The sequence below is a fragment of the Corvus moneduloides genome, chromosome Z, assembly GCF_009650955.1.
Source record: "Corvus moneduloides isolate bCorMon1 chromosome Z, bCorMon1.pri, whole genome shotgun sequence".
Classification (NCBI taxonomy): domain Eukaryota; kingdom Metazoa; phylum Chordata; class Aves; order Passeriformes; family Corvidae; genus Corvus; species Corvus moneduloides.
In genome coordinates, this window is record NC_045511.1 from 28,513,353 (window position 1) to 28,535,179 (window position 21,827).

The 21,827-nt window shown below is 45.3% G+C and overlaps 1 protein-coding gene across 1 annotated transcript in view; it reads right to left on the reverse strand.

Moving 5' to 3' along the window:
* Positions 1–21,827, reverse strand: part of CORO2A (coronin 2A) — a 57,792-nt gene that overhangs the window by 12,204 nt on the left and 23,761 nt on the right. The window contains exons 2-3 of the mRNA XM_032096810.1: positions 9,554–9,754; positions 4,352–4,468 (exon numbers count right to left, since the gene is read on the reverse strand). Of these exons, the coding sequence (XP_031952701.1) occupies positions 4,352–4,468; positions 9,554–9,754 (318 nt within the window). The remainder of the gene's footprint in view (positions 1–4,351; positions 4,469–9,553; positions 9,755–21,827) is intronic.

Here is a 21,827-nt window from a genome sequence, read left to right on the forward strand (position 1 = left end):
CAGTGATTGATCCAAGCTCAACCCTCTCCTGCTCTCCTGGCCCTCTTCATCCTGGTTCTGAGGATCCATTCAATGCCACCTGGCAAAGGAACTGAGAATTCCTCTGGTCAGACGACAGCTATAGAAAAGTTTGTCTCACAGAAAGCTGCTCCGGTGCTGAACGCTTTGCAAATGACATAGCCATTTGTCAAAGTACACAGAACAGCACACATGTGGCCTCAGAGTAGACACCCTGAGCAGAGAGACTGGGAAGCACTACACTGAAGTCACTCAGCACTGGGAGTGTGCTGTCGTGTAATAGGTCCACCTACAGCTCTGGGTCCTTCTAGAAGGATGCTGCATGACGACAGAAATGCTCTGCCCTCCTGTGGTGGAAGAAAACAGTTGAGGAAACCTGCAAGAAAGGCTGAACCTATGTGGGTATAAAATGAGTCTTTCTCACACTAACCCTACAAACACAAGTATTTAGGATGCTAACAGATGATTAATCCTTTGGCTCAATGAAAATTACTGTGTTTGTCAAAATTTTTCTAGGTCTTAGCTTGAAGCAAAAGTGAAATGCTCTTTGGAACATAGTTTGTGGAAATCAGCCACACCTGCGCAAGTGTTCTGCTGTTTGGTTGATGAGGATGGCTCCTTTTTTAAGCCAAATAAGAAAGGAACCCAAATTCTGTGACCTCCTGGAAAACATCATGAGCACTCTTCTCAGCAGTGTTTCTCCCACTAAGGAATCAAGTCCACCAGAAACATAACAGCTGTAGAGTCCAGCAGTATCCACCTGAACTCCTCCAGCAGTTAGAGAAAAGATTGCACTTTACAGCTTCAACAGCTATCACTAAAGGAATGGGGCTGAGAGAGTAGAAAAGGGAAAAATAGGTTCTGTTCACACTGACAAAAGCTGCCTAGAATGAACCATCCACTCCTCACGCTGTGAAATGGTTGGTGATAAAAGCAGAGAAAAGCACCTGGCTGGAATCTCAGGCTGCATTAAATGGCAGAAATTGCCAGTTCTTTAGTGTGCAGAATAAGCAGGCCTTGGAGTCAGGCCTGCAGGCCAAGCATGAGTAATCCAAGCATGAACAAGCTCTCTACCCTGCTACATCTTGAAGAAAACCTGATAAAATGAAGTAAAAGACACAGAGTTTTCCCTCTAACCAGAGGGGAGAAGATCTTCAACAAGTTGAATTCTTCATGCCTGACGATTTGCCAAGAGAAACAGAAGGGGTAAGATGATAAGCTCAAACTCTCAGCCCCTAGCCATTTGCATTGGCCTCAGTCCTAAGCCTGCCTCAAACAGCAGTGGGAACTGGAACTCAGTGTTCACAGAGAACATACAATCCTTCCCATGCCCAAAAGTACCATTCTACATGCTCCAGCTACGCACCACAAAAGATAGCTGTAGTACTGCCAGATGAAAAATCGTCTGCACCTGGTGGGCTAACACAATGCTTATTCTTCAAAAACCACTGGCCTATGGAACTGCACAATGCCCATTCTGTAAGAAGGAGAACTGGAAAGCAACCAGCCCAGTTGTGCCGACTTTTACCAGTCCACTGGGCAGTCAGGTATGACTTTGGAGGTCACCAGCTACCAGGGACTACCAAAGAGATCCCCAGGACAGAAAAACGCATGTGTAAAGGGAGAGAAAATATGCTACTGATTTGAGGGAAATGATTATCATATGTATGTTTATTCAGGGAAAATCAGTGACTATGTATGTAAAATACAGTATCTAAACAGGAGTTTCTTCTGTTGTCAGCATGCACAATATTTCACAGGAGATATGCCCTTGTGCATCTGGCTGAATAAAGAATGTCTGCTTCTTACTGCTATGTTTTAAGGAATTTTTATTTTTACTGTTTTTTCGTAACAGTGGTACCACCAAGGCAAGCTCCAGAAAGTCTGGTTAATGGTGAAGAAACCTCTGAGAAATGTGAGAGAAGTGAAATTTCCATCATCTACCCAGAAGCTTGTGGCCTCTTCAAAGAGAGGCCCAGCCCAGTAAGCAATTAGATGCATCTTTGCACACAAGCCAGAACAGTGCACAGGATCTGTAGCCTTAGAGATCTTCCCAGCTCATCTGAATGAGGCTTGGAACACCCCAATTCATTCAACTGGCCACCTTTGAGCAGGGCTTGGACAAAGTGACCTCCAAGGTCTAGCTACAAGGTATCAGGAAAGACAGTCACCCCAAGAAACACACTGCTGTCCTCGCTGTCGCTGTTGGGGCAGTAACGACACACATGGATAGTGCCTCAGACAAAGGGCAAAAAGCCATTTATTAAACAAAGCAGCCTCTTTTATACACCTTTTGTATGTTATCATTTGTGTTACAGATTCATTGGCTGCTAAACTACGACAATAGACTCCTTGGCTATTATTAACTTCAATATACTACCATTGGCTACCTATAGCACAAGCATTCAAGCATTCAGTCAAATAACAGGTGCAGATATGTTGCTGTTTTCTCCTTCTACTGTTTAACTTTCATGCTTCTGTTGATAATCCATTCTCATGGGAAAAAACTAATTGTATTTCTTCTCATGAACTTTTCTCACAGTCCTTCTCTAGCCAAAGTAACAGGCCTGAGCCATCATTTTACAAAGGCAACAAGGCCTTCCTTTTGTAAGGTTTTACTTAAATGCCACACCTTGCCACTTAGCAGGTAGAGATGAGATGTCTCTATGCCATGTCACTGTGCAGAGGACCCCTAAGATACCATTTCCTGGTGCTAGGATGAGGATGGGAGAGTAGTAAAAAGAGAGTACAGTCACAAACAGACAAACTTCCTGGAACAACTTTTGTATTGAGACCAGTGACATGCTCCATGTTTCCATTCTTTAGTCTGAGGAGTGATCCAGTGTCAAGTTTCTGTAGAAAACCAGAAAGGAAAGCTGGGGATAGTGCATCCAGCACCCCCCTAGTGCAAGAAAGATGCTGATAAACCTGTGAGTCCAGGAGAGGCCACCAGGATGCTCAGGAGTCTGCAGCACTTGCCCTGTGAGTGGAAGCTGGCAAAGATGGGCTTGCTCAGCCCAGAGAAGAGACAGCTTCCGGGCAAATTGATAAAAGCCTTCAATACTTAAATACTGAGAAAATAGAGCCAATCTCTGTCTAGAAATGCAGGGTAGGAGGACAGGATACAGCAATTAACTATACTGGAAGGAAAAAAATTCCCCATGGGAGCAGTGAAGAACAGGAACAGGTTGCCTGGAGAGATGGTAAAAGAGACCACCCAACCTTGCCTTCAACACAAATGGTTCTGTGATTCTGTAACTGCAGTGGGATGTTTTGAAGCTTGTGTTCGTTTCTCATATGAGGCTCAAAAGAGTGGCCAAGGCGGTGCCCTCCTGCCACAAGTAAGCCATGCCATGCCATGCTTCCTGAGACAGCATGAAAACCTGGCATACAGGTCAGAAGATAAAATAAGATCTTTACCATCAGTTCAGAAACTGAAAGAAGTCTTCAAAAAAAACCCCAGAGGAGTATCCAAACAAGCAAAGACAAGTCACTAAACAGGAAACACAATCCAAAAATCTTACAATCAAGAGTGACTTTTTGGCAGAACTAAAATGGCAAAGCATGTGAACCAAGCCAGGGCCGGAGAAAATGACAGGAGAAACCTCTCTGATGCTGTACGGCAGAGTGAGAATAAACCCAGTAGGAGAAAGCTCATATGGGATCTCTGGAAAAAAGCATGGTAGGTAGTCAGATGTCCTCATTATCACAGAAGTCAACATCACACTTTTTACAAGACCTCTTGAAAATGACCTTCCAGTAGGTAGATATGAGCTAAATTGTCCCTTACAAATATGACTTTAATCTTTCAATTCCTACAGTGGTGGCATCTTAACCACACTAACTTCAGCCAAAGCTCCCACTGCAGAACTGTATGATGCATATTCCACACTGCAACTGATCCAGAATGACTTCACAGAGCAACTGAGTGCAGGAACAAGCTCAGACTTGCTCTGCAGGGAATTAAACTGAAAGAGCTGGTCCAGATTATCTTGTGCTGAAGCTTTTATTCTAAAGTAAAGATGGAGTTTCATAGAGATTAAACTTGAATAGTCATTCCATTTTAAACTCGTATTTTGTTTTTATCATGCAAATACACCACAAAAAGGCACAAGCCCCCACAAAACAGATCTGCCTCATTGCACTGATTTCGTATCACACAGGTCTGAACTCAAGAGAAAGAAAGGAATCTTACCTTACTCTTACCTCACTTCTTAAGTAAGTATGTGCATGTTTTAACATCTCATCTATGGGCCTTTGGTTTCTTTTAATCTCATTCTCCAAAAAGCACATTAGCCAGGTACTAACACAGAGTACAAGGTGGTAAACTTACTGTGGCATCTTCTGAACACGACGCTATTACAAAGTCATTGAATGGGTTCCACTTGATGTCCAGAACATTTCCTTTGTGCCCACATACTTTGGGATAATGTGGATCAAGCTTGCCTGTCTGGAAAAAAAATACAATCAAACCCTAAGGTGAGCCATGGAATTATAGGACATTTTCAAGGCAGCTCCAGAGAGGAACTTCTTTCTGCTTGTTGTCTTCCAAATGCCCTAGGTGCTCTCTGTCTGTTGAGGATGGGTTTTTCCTGTCCCTGCTAGTCAAGTCTTGATGATATCACCATAAAGAAAGGGAGGATTGCCCAGGCCTTCCTAAGTACATGCATGCTGTGCATGCCTACACGCATATTAGAAGACAGTATTAGGTTCAGACACCAAAATAAAACTTGGAGGAGAAACATCTATGAATGAGTTGAATCTTCAACATTTTTTAAAGATCTGGTGATGGGGGGACAAAGAACAGCAAAATCTCCTTCAGAAGACATTTCCTACAAGCAGCAAAAAAAAAAATGGTTTACGTTTTAATTTTAGCCTCACCAGCTAGCATTTATTTAATTTTTAAAGCAAAAAGGTATTTGTGACACAAATTACAAAATTACTAAGTTTTTCTTTCAGCAAGCTATCTATTTCTCTCTGATCGTGTTCAAATCCAGCCATTCACCGAATTCAATCAGCATTCTGGATTTAAAAAAAAAAAAGAAGACGTGTTTAGGTGGCATCTGCAGTGGTAAAAAATCCTGCACAAAGTGCCCTAAGGTGTATTGAGAGCCTTGTGCCACATGGGGGCTGTGTTGCATTGAATAAAGCCACACTGCAGGCATGATCTCTGCTAGAGTCAAGTTCGAATATTTAAACGATAGGAAGGGTGCCGGTGATTTTATTAACATTCAAGCAACACTTGCTTCCCCCTGTAAGAAGCAGAAGAAGTATGGGAAGTCCCCTGACCCACCCCAGGCATCAGTTCAAGAGCAAAAGTCAGTCACCTAAGAAGGGAGACATGATGGCAAGCTGGTGATGCTGACCTGCTTCCCACCTGGAAGGATCTTAGACCAAAATGATGGCAAATGTGTGCTTGCCTAGAAAGCAGACACTTCTGTTGATGTACTCCTACACCTGTCCAGAGGTGGGCCTTAGGAGTGCAGAGCCGAGGGGAATCACTGCTGCCCCTAACCTGGCTGTGGAGAGGGTGTAATTTTCCCAGCTTTTAAATTTTGGGGGGTTTTTGCAATTTTGAATGCAGAACGGGACACTGGTGTGTGGCTTCACTGGAAAGTTTGTTGCATAAACTGGGACTAACCTGCTTTAGACTGAACATCCAAAGGGCTTTGAAATGTAAAAGACTGTGCTTTTTTAGACTACAAAAACAATTCCCTTTCATAACAGCAACAATGCAAAAAGATTTGGGAAGGCAGAAGAGAGATGAAAGACCTTTAATAAGAAGTGCTCCTCCACCCACAGTGTCCTTTTGTAGGCTTCAGAGCTCAGTTTCGAGATGACAACTAAAAGGGGTGGACAGACAAATCCACAGCGATCCCTTGATCCCTAAGGGAACCCTGTCCCCTCCCAGAGCTAGTTGCCAGTCTGCTCCCCACTCTGTTTTGGAGACTCCCAGGCTGACCTAAGTCTGTTTTGCCTGACCCATTCCGCAAGGCTCTCTTACCCTACTCCCACTTCCCCAAGAGGCTCTGGAAAAGGAGCCCTTGTTCTCCCAGCCACCAGTCTCACATGCCCCATTGCAAGCACTGGGGCAGAGCAGGACTCACCATGCATGAACCCCCAAGAACCAACAAACATATATGACATGAAGCTAGAGCTGCTGGTCTCAGATGCACATCTGCATGAGGAAGTGAAGATCTTCATTGCTGGAGGAAATTTAATTTTACACACCAAAAACTATTTGAGTAACTAGATGTGTTGTCATCCCATGAAGTGGTACCTGACTTCCACAGTTACCTACAGAGCTTGAAAATGACCCATTTTTTAACCACTCGCTTTCTAAAATTCCAGCGTTTCTGAAAAGTAGTCAAGCTTGGAGTTCCCTGACAAAAATCACTTGTAGTGGAACATCTGTCACAACTCTCCCAGCAGATTTGTACAGGGTAGATTACTATGAGGTAGGTCACCCCCACCTCTGCCCCTGAAGGGCGCTAGCACAGCGCTCACATATGTGTCAGTTACGTAAGGCCGGAGGGGTCATCATGGTTTCGTTTTACAGTCCATATTCCCAGAGAGAAGGGAGAGGAGTTTGTGTCTAGGAGGTCTGCACAGCCACAGATGTCCTCCCTTTCACACCTGGTGCTGACACACTGAAAGAGTGGAGATTGCAGACCCGGGCACAAATAACCTCCCTGTCTCCTGGGACCTTGTTCTCACTTGGCTTTTTGCTGCAGAGGAAGAGACAGATGTGGTCTCAACCGAGTATCATCATCGGAGATGGAAAAAGGCAGGACTCATCTTTCAAAAGAAAGCCACAAAATTTCCCTCCCAGTCAAGATCCTTCCTTGGCACGCTGTGCATGCACTTCCCCAGCACATCTACACCCAGGCCACACTGTGGGAAAGCAGCTGATCTCTCAGTTACAGTCACTGAGCTCATGTCTCCTTGAACTTGCAAGATTTACAATCAGTCAGCCCGTTCTGGGCACCAGGCAGCCCCGGTAGCCACAGCCCCTTCCCTCCCTGGTGAGATGTGTTGCCCTTCCATCCATCTGGTTTCAGTGGCACATATTCACCAGGACCTCACTGATACACCCTGCAACAGACCATTTCCAAAGTGATGGCAAATATTCAACTAATTTCTTATAAGGCTGAATGCAAAGGCCTGCTGAAAGGATGGTATCTAGGGCAAAGAACTCTTTCTCTACCTAACCTCTGCTGTCCCCAGCCCCACCTCACCCCCAGGCTCTCAGAGAAGAAGACTGGTGCAGAAGGAAAGAAGTGGTATTTATTCAAGGAGAGATGAGAGACCTTGGTGTCTGTGACTCAGCAGGTGAGGAGTACAACAAACAAACAAGGAGGCACAGTTAAACAGAGCAAAGCTGAGCCTTCATTCAAGGATGTCCTTAGACAGGCAGCCCCTCTAGTAGCAGCACATGCAGAATGAACTCAAAAAAGCATTGGAGGGAGAGACAAGAACAGCTACCCGATCAGGTTGTTCATCCTCCCCAGCAAGTGCAGCCCTCCCTGTCCTGGCTACTATCTCCTGCTTTAACTAAATATGTGACATCGTGGCTCTTGGGTTCTTGGGCTCTTCCTCCACACTTTGTCACACTTGGGATGTGTCTGCTTCCCATGAATCCAGTCAAAAGTAACCACAGTCAGCTGTCCATCGTAAGAGGGCAATACTGTCCCAGACACATCTCCAGAACAGGCTGCCTTTGATGCCCTGGCAGCTGAGGGCACAAGCCAAGTGTCCAGTACACTGTCTGCCACGGTTCACCTTCATAGGGGGAGATGGCAGTCACAAAAAAAGCACCATCAGAAGCACAAGTCAAAAGTTTCTGCTTTGCACCAGATGGTACCACTTTGGAAGTGTATCAAACAAAACAAAGTAGCTGGTATTGCAGGTCCTGACTCAGAGAATCCCTTTCTTTGGGTGGCTGAAGCAGCTTTACCACCCAGCATGGGTAAGGAACTGGTGGTATTCAGAGAACAGTTGTGTGAAGCACCTAATTTCCCTGACACACAACCAAAGGTTAACCCTCAAGGGACCAACTCCTCTCCATAGCTCAGTTTTGAAGCCCTTAATTCTTCCAGACTCATCAACATCCAGGACAGTGAACCCCACATCTAAACTGCAGCAGCATTTACATCTGCTGCTAACAGACTGCTCCCTGGTGTCCAGAATCCCCTTCACCAAACAAATCAAGAAGAGTTGCTCCTTAAATTTCTTCTCCTGACAGTTTTATACATCTTGCTCATTTGCCTTTTTTCCCAGACTGATTGAGGCCTGACCTGCAAAGTCTTTCCTCACATGAAAGTTACTTTCACATTTTCACTGACATACTTTAATTATCCTTTTCTGTATCTTTTTAGTTCTACCATGCCTTTGATTTCTACATGCAATATTTCAGAACTGGGTGGAGTATGTGAGCAGGTGTAAGAACGAAGAATTACTACAAAGACTAGCCAAGCTGAGAAAAGGTGAGAAGACAGAAAAATTAATAGTAAGAAATGCGAGCAACTTCAGCTACTTTTGCCAGAACTTTGAGAGCTTGGTCCCACACTACATCCCACGGTCAACAGCTGGCTGCCTACAGATGTAGTTCTGTGATAAAGACAAGTTGTTGAGCCTCAACAGACCATCATTGTGGGGGCAGAAGTGACTCAGTCAAGAAAAGCAGGGTAGTGGTTAATTTTAGGACAGTCTCTAAACAGCACCATCATTGAAGGAATGAATTAACAAAGTCCAGAAGGGCCGGAAACTGTGCTAGGTTCTTCAAGCACAGCCAGTTCACTTTCATCCTTAGCAAATATATATTGAAAAAGTGGCATTGAAATAACACCATCAATTAACTTTTAATTAAAGGCTGAACTTCTGCCTTTCATCTGTTCTGTCCTGATTCCAGAGAGATCATAATCTCATATTGAAGTTAATCCACATAAGTGCATGCCTAATTTTACTGAAGCAATAAACATCAGACAGCCAGCTTTTCCCTCTCATCTGATCCTAAGTCATCAAAACTCATATACATGGCATTTGTTTCTGAAAGGGAAGTCTTCGCAGCATCAATGCTTGAAGTTTGAGAGCTTCATTGCCTGATAACTGTGCTTCCATTCTTTCACAAAGGAGAAGGTAGAACAAAACATACCATATTCTCCTTTGGTCACTGAATCCATGTTGCTAAAGCATCTTTCTGGTTTTGCTCTCTGTATCCACTAAATACTTTTTAATTTGCAGTTACTCCCAGGAGACAAACATCTGAACAGCACATTATGCTGATTATACAAGAAAGACAAATGAGTTATAAAATGAAGCAAGGTGTCAAAAATCTGCAAGCACCAATGCAAGACATATAAATACACACATGCCAGGAATCACCTGCTAGGGCAACTGGGGCCTCTTCCACCATTTTGCAATTTGGGCAACAGCATTAAATGAATATCCTCTGTGATCTAGGTCCCTAGAAAGCCTGTCCTTCCTCCAGCCTCTTGATGTGTTCTGGAAAGGCAGCTCGCCTTGGGGAGCTCACCTGCTTGATGGGAATGACGAGGAAGGCACCGCCGCCCGCGCACTCGGTCACCACCGCAATGAAGCTGGGGTTCACAGCGCAGAAGTGGTTGTCGTGGACGCTGCAGGTGATGGGCACACAGTCGTAGCACTTATCCCTGCTGGCAGCTTTGCCATACACGTGGCGGAACTTGGAGCTGCGGTACTGCGGGTGCCACGACATCTGCAAGGGAAGAAACACAATGTCCCAAGGCATAAGGACAGGCCAGGCTTGCAGAATCCCACTCCCCTCTCCCCACCACAGCCTCACCCTCCCCACTTGGGCTGCTCACACCAAGCCTCAACCAGCAAGCCATAGACACAGTTTTCTCTGGTGTTCACCCCTTTGCCATAATCCTGTTACACATCTCCGATGGATAGAGGAGAGTGCAGGGATGAAATGACAGCTCTCAGCATCACCAGCCAGCTGGGCTGTGCATGTGTCAGCAGTCCCTATCGTTGGGGCAGGGCCGCATGGCAGCAAGTTTAAGAGAACATGAATTCTGGTAGGATAGAGCTCAGGAAGCATGCAAAATACAACATCTTGGATAAGGAAAACCTGAAACATGGTGAGTGAACAAGCCAGTCTGGATGCATGCTTTGTTTAGCCCTCAGGTGGTTTAGGACCAAAAATTATTCTGAATTTTGCTCACATGAATGGAAAAAAGAAGTTTGATAGATCATAGGAATAGTTACAGCCACTTGTTGATGTTTTTTCAACTGACAATTATGTTCTGCATGTCTGGTTTGTAACTGCACTACAGCCCTCTGACAGACAGCATTTTAAATGTTTAAATGACACACATAAAGCATGCTAAACACAAGAATCCCTTCTCACAGAGAGCAGTGAGGCTTAATGGAACGGATGTAACATTTCATAAAATCATAGAGTCACAGAGTCATAGAATGGTTTGGGTTGGAAGGGATCTTGAACACCATCTAGTTTCAATCCCCTGACATGGGCAGGGACACTTACCACTACACCACGTTGCTCAAACCAGCCTCAAACACTGTCAGGGACGGGGCATCCACAGCTTTTCTGGGCAACCCGTTCCAGTGTCTCACCACCCTCACAGTAAAGAATTTCCCCCTAATATCTAATCTACGTTTCCTCTCTTCAGTTTGCATGCATTACTCCTTATCCTATCACTACAGTTCCTGACAAAGAGTCCCTCTCCACCTTCCCTGTAGAACCCTTCAGATACGGTTGCTGTGAGGTCTCCACTCAACCTTCTCTTCTCTAGGCTGAACAGCCCCAACTTTCTCAGCCTGTTTTCATAGGGAAGATGCTCCACTCCTTTCAGCAACTTCATGGCCCTCCTCTGGACTTGCTCCAGCAGTTCCATGTCTTCATTATGTTGGGGGCACCAAAACCATATGCACTGTTCCAGGTGGGGTCTCACGAGAGCAGAGGGGGAGAGTCCTGTCCTGTGACTGGCTATTTTCAAATAGGAAATTACCAATGTTGGTCAGAAAAGGTAATTAAGACTATTAAATCCTGCTCCTCCCACAGGATTTAGAGAGCAAAAGGCATATGGTGAATGTAGTGAGAAGATTCTACTGCCCATAGGAAAAGAAATGCAGATCAGGCAGGGAGGTTATGGGTAGGGAGCACTTCGCACAATAGCTGGGAATACGGGCAAATACTGGCAAAGGGCATGGTGTAGTGGGTTCAGTTTGTAAACTGTAGTGGTTTGGTTCAAAATACCCATTACTTACTTATTTTCCTTGTGTGAGATAAGAATTCGGAGAAAGCAAAGCAGGCACAAAACTTAATAGAATATAAAAAAGTTTAATAACAGACCTAAAACAAAGGGGAAAAAAAGTCAGACTAAACCTTCAGAACACTTCTCTTAGCCGCACCTTTCTCCCTTCTCCCATTGACAATGTAAAAAGACAACCCTTGAGATTTTCAGTCAGTTTACCATCTCTATAATAATCTTTCTTCAGTTCACTTAGGGAGAGGAGTCTCTCTTGCTCATGCTATGGAGACATCTCCACAAGAAACAGTTCTCTCATGGCTTCAATGTCACAGCCAGACAGCCGCCCGGGTTGGTTCTCTGGTCACATGTGAAAGTCCCTTCCCTTGTCTTACAGCTTTCCCCACAACTGCTTTCAAGGGTTCAATCTTGAGCTACTGGGGTACCATTTTAAGGATGAGCTGTCCACAAGCAAAGGTTCTCTTCACCCATCTCTGGGAGCATCTTCATCTCTAGGAACAGAGAGGTCTTCTTTTCCCTGGGAGCAAGGGTCTTCATCACTTTCATCTCTCTCTGTTCAAGCTTCTCATCGAATCACAGCTACTTCAACATTTGCTCATTTCAGCACAGGTACTTTTGCTCACAATTGCAGTTTGAACGCTCCACCCCCCCATGCTTTCATGAAATTACAACAGGTACTCTGATGTATCATAGCCCATCACCATAGCTTTACAACAGAATTTCAGCTTCTAGGTTTGAAGCTTCTTCCTCTTTCTCCTGTCTCAGGATTTCAGCTCTTCCTTCTTCACTGACTTTGGTGTTTTCGTCACGTGCCTTCACCTTTCCTTTTCCTCTGACTTGGGAGAGGATTGATGTCTGCAGGCGTCATCTGTTCTGGAGGGAGCTTACAGCCCTACAAGGGTTAATGTCACCCGGCCCCGCAGCTGGAATTCCCTTATCGCTGTTGGTCACCTGCTCTTTGCCGGGCAGCGGCCTGAGATGAATTTCGGCCGCACTGGGTGAGGGCCGGCCTGGCCGAGCCGCGCTGCTGGCCCACCTGCACGGAGCAGGGCTGCGGGGGCTCTGGGGTGGCTGTCTCTCGGCCAGCCCGGCCTGCACTGATGGGGCTGTGCCGGGTGTCCAGCGAGCAGCAGCGGCTGAGATCTCAGCCAAGCTGCACTGCGGCCGACCCGGCCGGGCTGCACCGAGCAGGGCCCAGCCCCGCCCCTCTGGGCCACACTGCAGGCCCCCCCAGTTACCTGTCCGAGAGCCAGAAGCAAGAGAGCTTTCCCGGGCTTTGTTCGTTCTTAAATGTGGATCACAGAGGTGTGTCAAGCTTCTTAAGCGGCTTTAAAAAGTTGCCAATATTCAAACTGGCCAGCTGATTGGTTCTATTGGGTCTAGAGGAAGCTGTAAGCACCTCTTTGCAAAAGAATCACTTCTGTGGCTGATGGAGCCTTCTTTCACTAAAAACCCAAACTGTCCTAAACCATGGCACATGGTTTTATCCCTTATTGACCTCTTTAATGTGCATTTGGTGAACAGTATTATCAGTGATGTTGGATCAACAATACTCCAATTTGACAAGGGAACCCACCCAAGTAGCTTTTGAGCTGCAGCAAGGCTTAGACAGCTCTCTCACATAGTTGAAGGGTGAAGGGAAGCATGCATGCACTCAATGGCAGGAAGCCAAGTGCATGATCACCTGACAAGCAGAGGTCTGAGCAATTCTAAACCAAAATGTCCATGTTGCTGGCATGGTCATGCATCCTCCTGAGATGACTATTAAAGGCTAAGAAACGGGATGGCTTGAGGCTGGGCAGTCCAACTGGAGCTTTACAAGCACCCATCAATACAAAGACCCACAAAGTTCACATTCTGTGTCACACTGGAAGATTCAGGCTATGAACAGTACTAGGACACAAGTTCTATCCTATTTACTGCCTCCTCTCAATCTACTGACACAGTTTGGAGCCAACCTCACCTTGGACGAATACACATGCCTGTAACAGTCCTGGCAGATCACCAGTGGCTTTCAGAGCCATCTTTGTTGCTCTCTTTTACCTTAGCATGTTTTACCTATGTTAACCCTGCATTTGTCCATATTTTTAGCTGAATGGATCTCTTCTGCAGAAAACATTAGGTGCAAAGGATCTTGGATACAGTGGGAGCTGCCTGTCCCAAACAAAAACAAAGAAATGCAAGTTATCTGGAAAAAAAAGCAGCAATCCTGAAAGCTAATCTTGGAAGAAGGGATGCTCACAGGAAGAAAGCAAGCTGAGGTTATATGCAACTGACTAGCTCCCCAAAGAGCCCCAGAGGTGCAGTGCTCTCAAACAATTTCATGCTCATTACAGCTTTAGTGGTTAGGTTTACTCACACTGGTGGGGGGGAGGAAATCACTGTATTGTCCAGATGCAGCAGTTGCTTGTTACAGCAGTACCATTATCTTTCCAAAAGGAAATTAACTGCCTGGCTGCAAGGAACTTCTAGCTACACTGCTTTTGAGTTGGGAGAGAGTGCATGGTCTGACGTTAAGGCTCTTCTGGAGAAAGGAGTCACTAAGCACATGAGAGCAATTACTGAGAAAGCCAGGACTCTTAACCTAGAGAAGTTCAGAAGGATCTTATCAATGCACACCAGTATCTCAGAAGAGGTAGTAAAGAAGACAGAATCAGAGTCTCCTCAGCAGTACCCAGCAACTGGACAAGAAGCAATGGGTACAAACTGAAACTCAGAAAACTCCACTTACGTGCAATGGAACGCTTTTTCTCTATGAGAGTCATCCAACACTGGCACAGGTTGCCCAAAACATTATGGAGTCTCCATCCTGGGAGGTGTGGTCCTGGGCAACCTTTCAGGTTGACCCTGCTTTGAGAAGAAGGGTTGGACTAGATGAACTCAAGGGATCCCTTCCAACCTCAATTATTCTGTGATCCTGTGATTTTAGGGCCTCTGGATCTCAGCCATGTGTATCTTGTACTGCCCTAAAAATGCCACTGCCAGCATACCAAGATGCACACCCACAGAGGCAGACTTTCAACCCAATAAACCTCACGTGTGCCTTGCAGGCTCAGCTTTCTCACCTGTTCCTCTGACAGGAAGTGATGACAACACATTTCTTCCTCATTCATAAAAAATGCTGTTTGGAGAGGCAACTGCTTTCAAAACAGTGCAAAGAGCAACTGGTGTAAAGAATGGGAGGGGAGAAAGTATTTTCAGTAAGTAAAAAATATTTTGTCAGTAAGACAGGATTGGTTTTACATTACAAAAGCTGACACTATCATCTCCAAATAATTAAAATACAGATTTGTGCATTTTATGATGTCTGAAAATTAAACGTTTTGCATGGTCTCTTAACAATATTACTCTAGGATTACAGATTTGCCTGCACCATTGTACTGGTTTTGCATGGCTTGGGTTTCGGTAGCAGGGAAATTACAGGGGTGGCTTTTGTGAGAAGCTGCTGGAAGCTTCTTCCATGCCCAGCAGAGCCAGTTCCTGGTGGCTCCGAAGATGGACGTGCTTCTGGCCAAGGCTGGGCCAATTAGAAATTATGGTAATGCCCCTGTGATAACAGATTTAAGAATTTGAAACTAAAAGGGGTTGCAGAGTTGTAATTGTGACTAGAGAAGAGTGGAGTGAGAACATGTGAGGAGAAAACTCTGCAGACACCAAGGTCAGTGGAGAAGGAGGGGGAGGAGGTGCTTTGGGCACTGGAGCTGAGATTCCTCTGCAGGCTGTGGTGAGGCAGCTCTGGCCCTGCAGCACATGGGGATCCATGGGGATGCAGAGATCCACCTGCACCCCATGGAGGAGCCCCACATTGGAGCAGGTGGAGAGGAGGCTGTGATCCCATGGGAGACCCATGGAGAGAGGGGCCCTGCTCCCAGGCTGGAACAGCCTGTCCTTGGAGAACTGCAGCCCGTGGAAGAGTGACCCATGCTGCAGCAGTTTGAGGGGGACTGGTGCCCATGAGATGGAGCCACGTTGGAGAAGTTCATGGAGAACTGTCTCTCATAGGAAGAACCCCAGGGTGCAGCAGGAGAACGACTCCTCTCCCTGAGCAGTAGGATGAACTGACCATAGCCCCCATTCCCTGTCTCCTTGCACTGCTGGGGTAGGAGGTAGAGCTGGAAGGAGGGAGGGGTGAGCGGGGAGGTGTTTTTAAAGGGTTATTTTACTTCTCATTATCTTGTTCTGATTTTGTTAGCAATAAATTCACTTCATATCTCTAAGCTGAGCCTGTTTTGCCCATGATGGTATTTGACGAATGATCTCTCCCGGTCCTTAATCTCAGCCCAGGAACCCTTCATTAAATTTTGTTTCCTCTGTCCAGCTGCAGAGAGGAGTGAGTGAGCAGTTTTGGTGGGTGCCTGGCATCTGGCCTGGGTCAACCCACTACAACCATGCATGACATGTGTGAATTCTGGATGAATTTGTCTTGGTCCTGGACAAAATAACCACATGGAAAAAGTGAAATATGTCTGAGGAAACCCAGACGTATGGTAGCCTAATCCAAATCAAACTGAGAGCACCCTCTACTCTGGCGCCACAGCATTTTGTGAAAGACTCACAGCAGCAGTCATCCCCAATAGTGTAAAAACTCAAAACTTTGTCAACGCTTTATTCTACCGTTTCTCATCTTTGATATCCTTAGTGTTTTTGATATCCTTAGTGTTTTTGATATCCTTAGTGTTTTTGATATCCGTGGCAGTGCCAGGAGCAGACCAGGAAATTATTTTCCTTACATCCTGGGAAAGGCCTGAAAGAAGATTGATGGGCACCTTATCTCCTACAAATACCAGTTTTTGGGTGCGGCTCCACACACTGCTAGGAGGTGACCTCTCCAGCACACACTCCTGGACTGCTTGTGGTCTGGCACCTTCAGCCCCATCCACGAGCTGCTTTCTCTTGCTCTGAGCAGAAAATTAATGCGGGGGGAGGATGGGAATTATGAAAACACAAGCAAACAAACAAAAGACCACAACAACAACCAATCACAAAACCCATCCAAAAACTAGAACAAGGCACTTGAGCAGAATCAAATCATAAAGAGTATCTGATGTGGGTTAAAAAGAGCACAAATGATAGGCATCACATCACATCTGGAAGGAGGGGAATTGGAGTGTTTTGGCAGCAGTGGGATCTCTCACTCTGCTCACCCAGGGAACTACAGACAGGCAGTGTGACAGTATCACCTCAGGAAAGAAGTAGCTATGAGGCAGAGCTTGCTTGCCTCATTCCCTTAAGAATAGACATGCACCAGAACATTGGGAGCCAGGACCTCGATGCATCCTGCTGCTGATTGCCAGGAAGGTGACTAATTTTCTACTTCCCAGGTGCACAGAGCAGGACTATGAAGTACCAGGCCCCCGTCTGCCAAACAAATGCCAAGGGTTCACCATTGTGACTCTTCCAGAGCCAAGAGTGTCCACTGCCACCCATCCCAATTCAACAACGAGCTTAGCGTTGGTGACAATTTTTCACTGACTTTATACAAGGCGAAAGGCTGAACGACCTCACCACTTACCAACCCAGATGTTCTCTTGGGTATTTTCTTTCCTTCCAGGCATATTCCCTATTCTGAAAACACCAGCAAGAAATAAGGTAGGTTGGCTTTGTGCTGAAGTACCAAGTTGAGTTGTCTGTATTTCCAGGACAGAAACAATATGTAACAAGTGTGCAGACAAGAGGATGCTGTATACTGCATGCTCTCACTCCACTCCACTGGCCTGCACTGGGATTTCTGTTCAGCTTGTGCTTCAATCACCAGCAACATGAAGACTAGACAAAAGACCTTCAGCTTTGGGCACTGCTCTTGAGGATGTGTCAGAGAGTTAGAAGAGAATTCAGGGTAGAACTCTGTGGATCAATGATCAAAGGTGTGAGATCTGCTAAGAAATCCTAAAAACTTTGAGGTAGAGATGAAGGAGGGAAGCCATGACAGTAGGCTTCAAACAGAACAAGTTGGTACAAGGAGGATATAAATCATCTGCTTTCAAAATCTAGGGGAGACAAGAAAGTCGAAATACATGTGTTTTAACTGCATCAAAGAAGTTTCCAATTAGGCAGCAGCAAAACTTTTATCAGTCATAGGAGTGGGAGAGAGAATGGCATTAATCTCTCCTGGCATTTCCCAGGCAGATTCAATAAAAGCCTAGCAATGACAACAGAGCTACAGCTGCTCATGATTTGGACAGAAAACAGACTCACAGAGACGGAATAGAAATCAGATAATAATTTTAATTTCATGCGCAATAAGTCTGCTATGTCCAGAGTGTGGCAGGGCTATACACCCACTCATTCTGGCTGCACTAACCCGCTCAGAAGTGCATCCAGTACCTCCACTTCAAGCGATTTTTGGTTGCAGTACTTAATGCAAAAATTTCAGTTTTTAACATCCAGGGATAAAGCAGCTGAATCAGATATAGCTACTTGAGAACAATCTGCTTCATTATGGTACCAAGAGTTGCACTGCAATTCAAGCTCTTTAGCAATGGCCATCATTCCAACCATTAACTGGCCAGAGTAGCTCCTTCCAAATATATCACTCTTCAGGGTTAATATTAAGAGTAGTATAATGGTAGATGAAAGCCAAAAGTTTAATATCAGTTTGTTTGTTTGATGCAGAGTTTGAGCTGAAACCTTTTCCACTGCATTGTAAACAGAAGTAGGCCCTATTTCCTTGAGCTTAACCTCAGCAACTCTGTGAGACTGCAAAAAGGACTTGTAGAGGGACGAGACCACCCTGTCCAGATACGGACCTGAAGATAATGGTGGGGAAAAGGGGTGGCACCTTCAAAAGCACAGATCACATGAACATCATGGTAAAGGAAAGAAATGGATACATAAAAGCATTCAAAGCAGCACAAAACACTACCTGGAGAACTCACAGGAGCTGAACAAGTCCAACAGGCATAAGAAATTTCTCCTCTTGGCTAGGCCACATGGAGCTGCTTCAGGAAGGTGTCTGAGGTCTCTGGCACCAAAACGTTTTTTAAGCTAACCAGGCTGGAAATCACCTTCCTGTTTGCAGACAGCTGATTTGGGTGCCCATAGCTGCCTATGGCCCATCCCAACACCCATCTCCATGGGACCAGGCTCCAGACGTGAACTACACCCTCTCTCCACCTCTTACACAGCAGGGGCCTGGCAGCACCCAGCATGCATCCACCCAACACTCATCCATCAAGACACAAGTCCTTGACCCCTTCTGTCCCCCATGCCAACACTTGTCAATGTTTGACTTACTCAAGGCTGCACAGGAAGGAGGCTCACAGCTGACTCTGGTAACACAAACAGGCATTCTTTGCCATCAGCTGTAAGATATTCAAAGCCTTTTTTACAAGGTTCATACAAACGAAGCCTGTGCAAGCACAAGATCACTTCTTGTAGAGCATCACATTAGATGAGTCTTGTGAGTCTCTCACAAGAGTGTATTACAGTTTTGGCATGGAAGCAGGGTACATAAAGTCTGTGTGGATTGCAGAAGCAGCACTCAATTAAACCAATGCAGTACTTTTAGTCCAAATAACAGTTTGTAAATTCTAACAGAAAGCTCTCCAGCTCTGTCTGCCTCCAGGTAAGCAACAGAGGGACAGCCTGCCTGTCTCTGTTCCTGTTCTCTGGATCATATGGGCCATTCAATGAAGAGTTGCATTTGATGATCCTTGTGGGTGCCTTCCAACTCAGAATATTCTGTGAAATCTGAGAAACACTACTGCAGCAATCAAAGAACAGACAGAGCTCTTCAGGAGACCAGAATCTGGCACAGCATCTCCTGAAAGGACTTGAAACTTGTACCTTTTCCCCATCCAAACCCACAATGAGATACTCACACTCCTCAGAACACCTGGGCTCAGAGCCTTCCAGTTCATAGTGCACAATGGTTCCATTGCACAGATCCATCATGTGTATGGTACATGCCCCATGCCAGCAATTGTTTTCTGTTCTCTTGTGCTGCACACCTCTGAGCAGGGTAGAAACTTGTGCCAACAAATTAGGAAGGGTTATGTTTGTTTCACGCTCCCCCAGCTTCATGCAAGAAGTCTCCCTTCTCCTCGAGACCTGTTCTCCACATGGTCTATGTTGCATTCCTGCATGAAAGCTGCCCTGGCATTGGGAGACACAGGCTGAAATCCAGCCAGACCTCTGGAGACCTAGTCCTAGTGCACTCCTAGGGAAAGCACATAACATGACAGTCTACCAAAAAAACATTTAAGTACTGTTTTCTATTGTTCTTAGGCAGGTTTCCAAACTCTGCCTATACCTCTTGTGACTCTGAAAAGCACTCCAGATGTTCAGGTGATCTAGCCTGACAAGTTGGACTCTTTCTCCTGTTTCCTTACTGACAGGGAATCAAGAGAATTTACAGTTCTGAAAGACTTTTCAGAGGTCTCAATCTCTCAAAAGTTAGAGGTAAGTTGAAAAGCAGAGAGACCAGCAGAAAAAATACACTCTACCCTCATTCCTTCTCTTGTATGCAGGGTCAAAAGACATAAAAATGGGAGAAAAGAAGGAATGCCAATGTTAGTAAGGGGCATTTTGAAAGTAATAATGAGCATTTCAATTTCATATGCCATTAAAACTTCATTTCCCTTTTCACCTTCTCTTTTGGAATGCTAAACTTGTATTGCATAGGTAATGGCTTTTCCTTTTCAGCCTTCTCATTTTTAAGTGATGTTTCTACGGCCAAAAAACCCATAGGGGCAGCCTTGCAAGTCTTGTGAGACAACTGTTTGCAAGCATCCAAGGAGAATGCCACAAGAGATTCAAGCTTTCAACCTCATGCAAAAAAAGCAGATGGAAAGTGGCACAAGGATATATAGCTAGAAAACTCTTGAGAAGATACACATCCTCTTCTCAGTCCTCTACCACCAGTCCATGAAATAAAATCTTTACCTGCACTCAGCTCCAAGTAATAAAATCAAACAGAAGTAAGAATCACTGTCATTCCCAGAATCTGCCTAGATCCATTAGTTTCTCTGGTCCCTTCTCTCCTTTTTTCTTGAAATCATCCATTAGTTTCATCCTTCTCCTGTCCTGCTAAAATCTCTCTCCTCCCCTCCACTTTTCTTCCACACCACTTATTCCCTCAAAATTCATTCCTTCCCATCCAAAAATGAATAATATAACTTGATGCCAAAAGGTAAGAAGAGTCACTCTGGGAGACTCAAAAAGCCCTTTCAGCTATCTTGTCTCTGCCAATGACAATTAGACAACGCTTACATCCAGATGACAAGAACAAGATATATATGAAGTCAGCTTCAGTACTGCCTCACACTGAATACCAAGCTACGTATTGGAAATGGGGGATACATTCCCATTTACAGTACCCCAGGACTTGTAGAAAGGAAACAGTTAAACACATCATTTTAAATAAGGCAATTAATATATAATGAAGTACTGCTGGTTTTCTGCCTGAGAGCCAGCTACACGCATTGCAAATTTCATGACATGGCTCCATATGGAGCAAACTGTACAAGAGAACTCCATAAAAACTACCTCCCCTCTCCTCACTCTGCTGCCCCCACAATAGATTTTTGCTGAAACAGGAAGACATGTGCTACTTGCTTCCAAACCAGGCTTCTGCATTCTTCACACAGGCACAGGGTCCTGGTTTCCATGTCTCTACTTTAAACACACAGTTGTCCCCTCTCCTGATCAGAGAGGTGTGATTCTTGCTGCATCTTGGTTCCTGATGAATGTTGGCAGAGGAGTATCTGTCTGCTAAGCAGGCTGCTCCAAAGCCTTCTGCTCTTGCCTAGCCAGCATCAGGGCACAGCTGGGAAGCAGTGCAATATGTACCTCACACCAGCAAGGTTCATGTGTCTCACACATCCTGCAGGAGACATCTGTCACCTGCATGGGACACACTAGCAAGACTCACATAAAAGCACCTTCACTGGTTTTAGCAGCTGACTAATCAACTAAGACAACTAAGTCCCAGGTCCACACAGCTGGACTGGGACAGTTTTGGCAAACAAAAATACATCACGTAATTGTATTTCCTCTGAATAATGCTACTAATGCTTCTTTCACAGGGCAAAGATCTCTCTCCCCAGGACCTGGTACTGCAACCCTGCCCCCGTGGTTAAGCAAGAGCATTCAAAGAGACAGGCACTGAAAAAAATTGTGTGCAGAGGAACTTCTCACTTCCAGACAGCTTTAAAACCTTCAATTTCACATTGCTCCAAATGCATTCCTCACCCCTTACTCTTGCCTTATGCAGAGAAAAGGCTTCTGGCTGCAACCCTGACAGGAGCACAGTGATCACAAAGCAAGCAAGCAATGAGAAAGGTGTCTGTTTGTTGTGTTAGTCTGCAGGGGCCACTGTTTAAGTACAAGCAATAAGTGCAATTTCCTATCCCATGTGTCCCCATTTGCCACCAGCTTTCATGGCAATGAAAAGGGCTTCATTAGAAACAGTAGAATGGGAAAGACATCCCTCTTGCTAAATCAAGTATTGTAGTAAGGTGTAGTTTTCTTCAAGTAGCATGCATTCATCCCAAAAAGGTTTTGGAGGACAGGACAGACTCGTGCAAACACGGACCA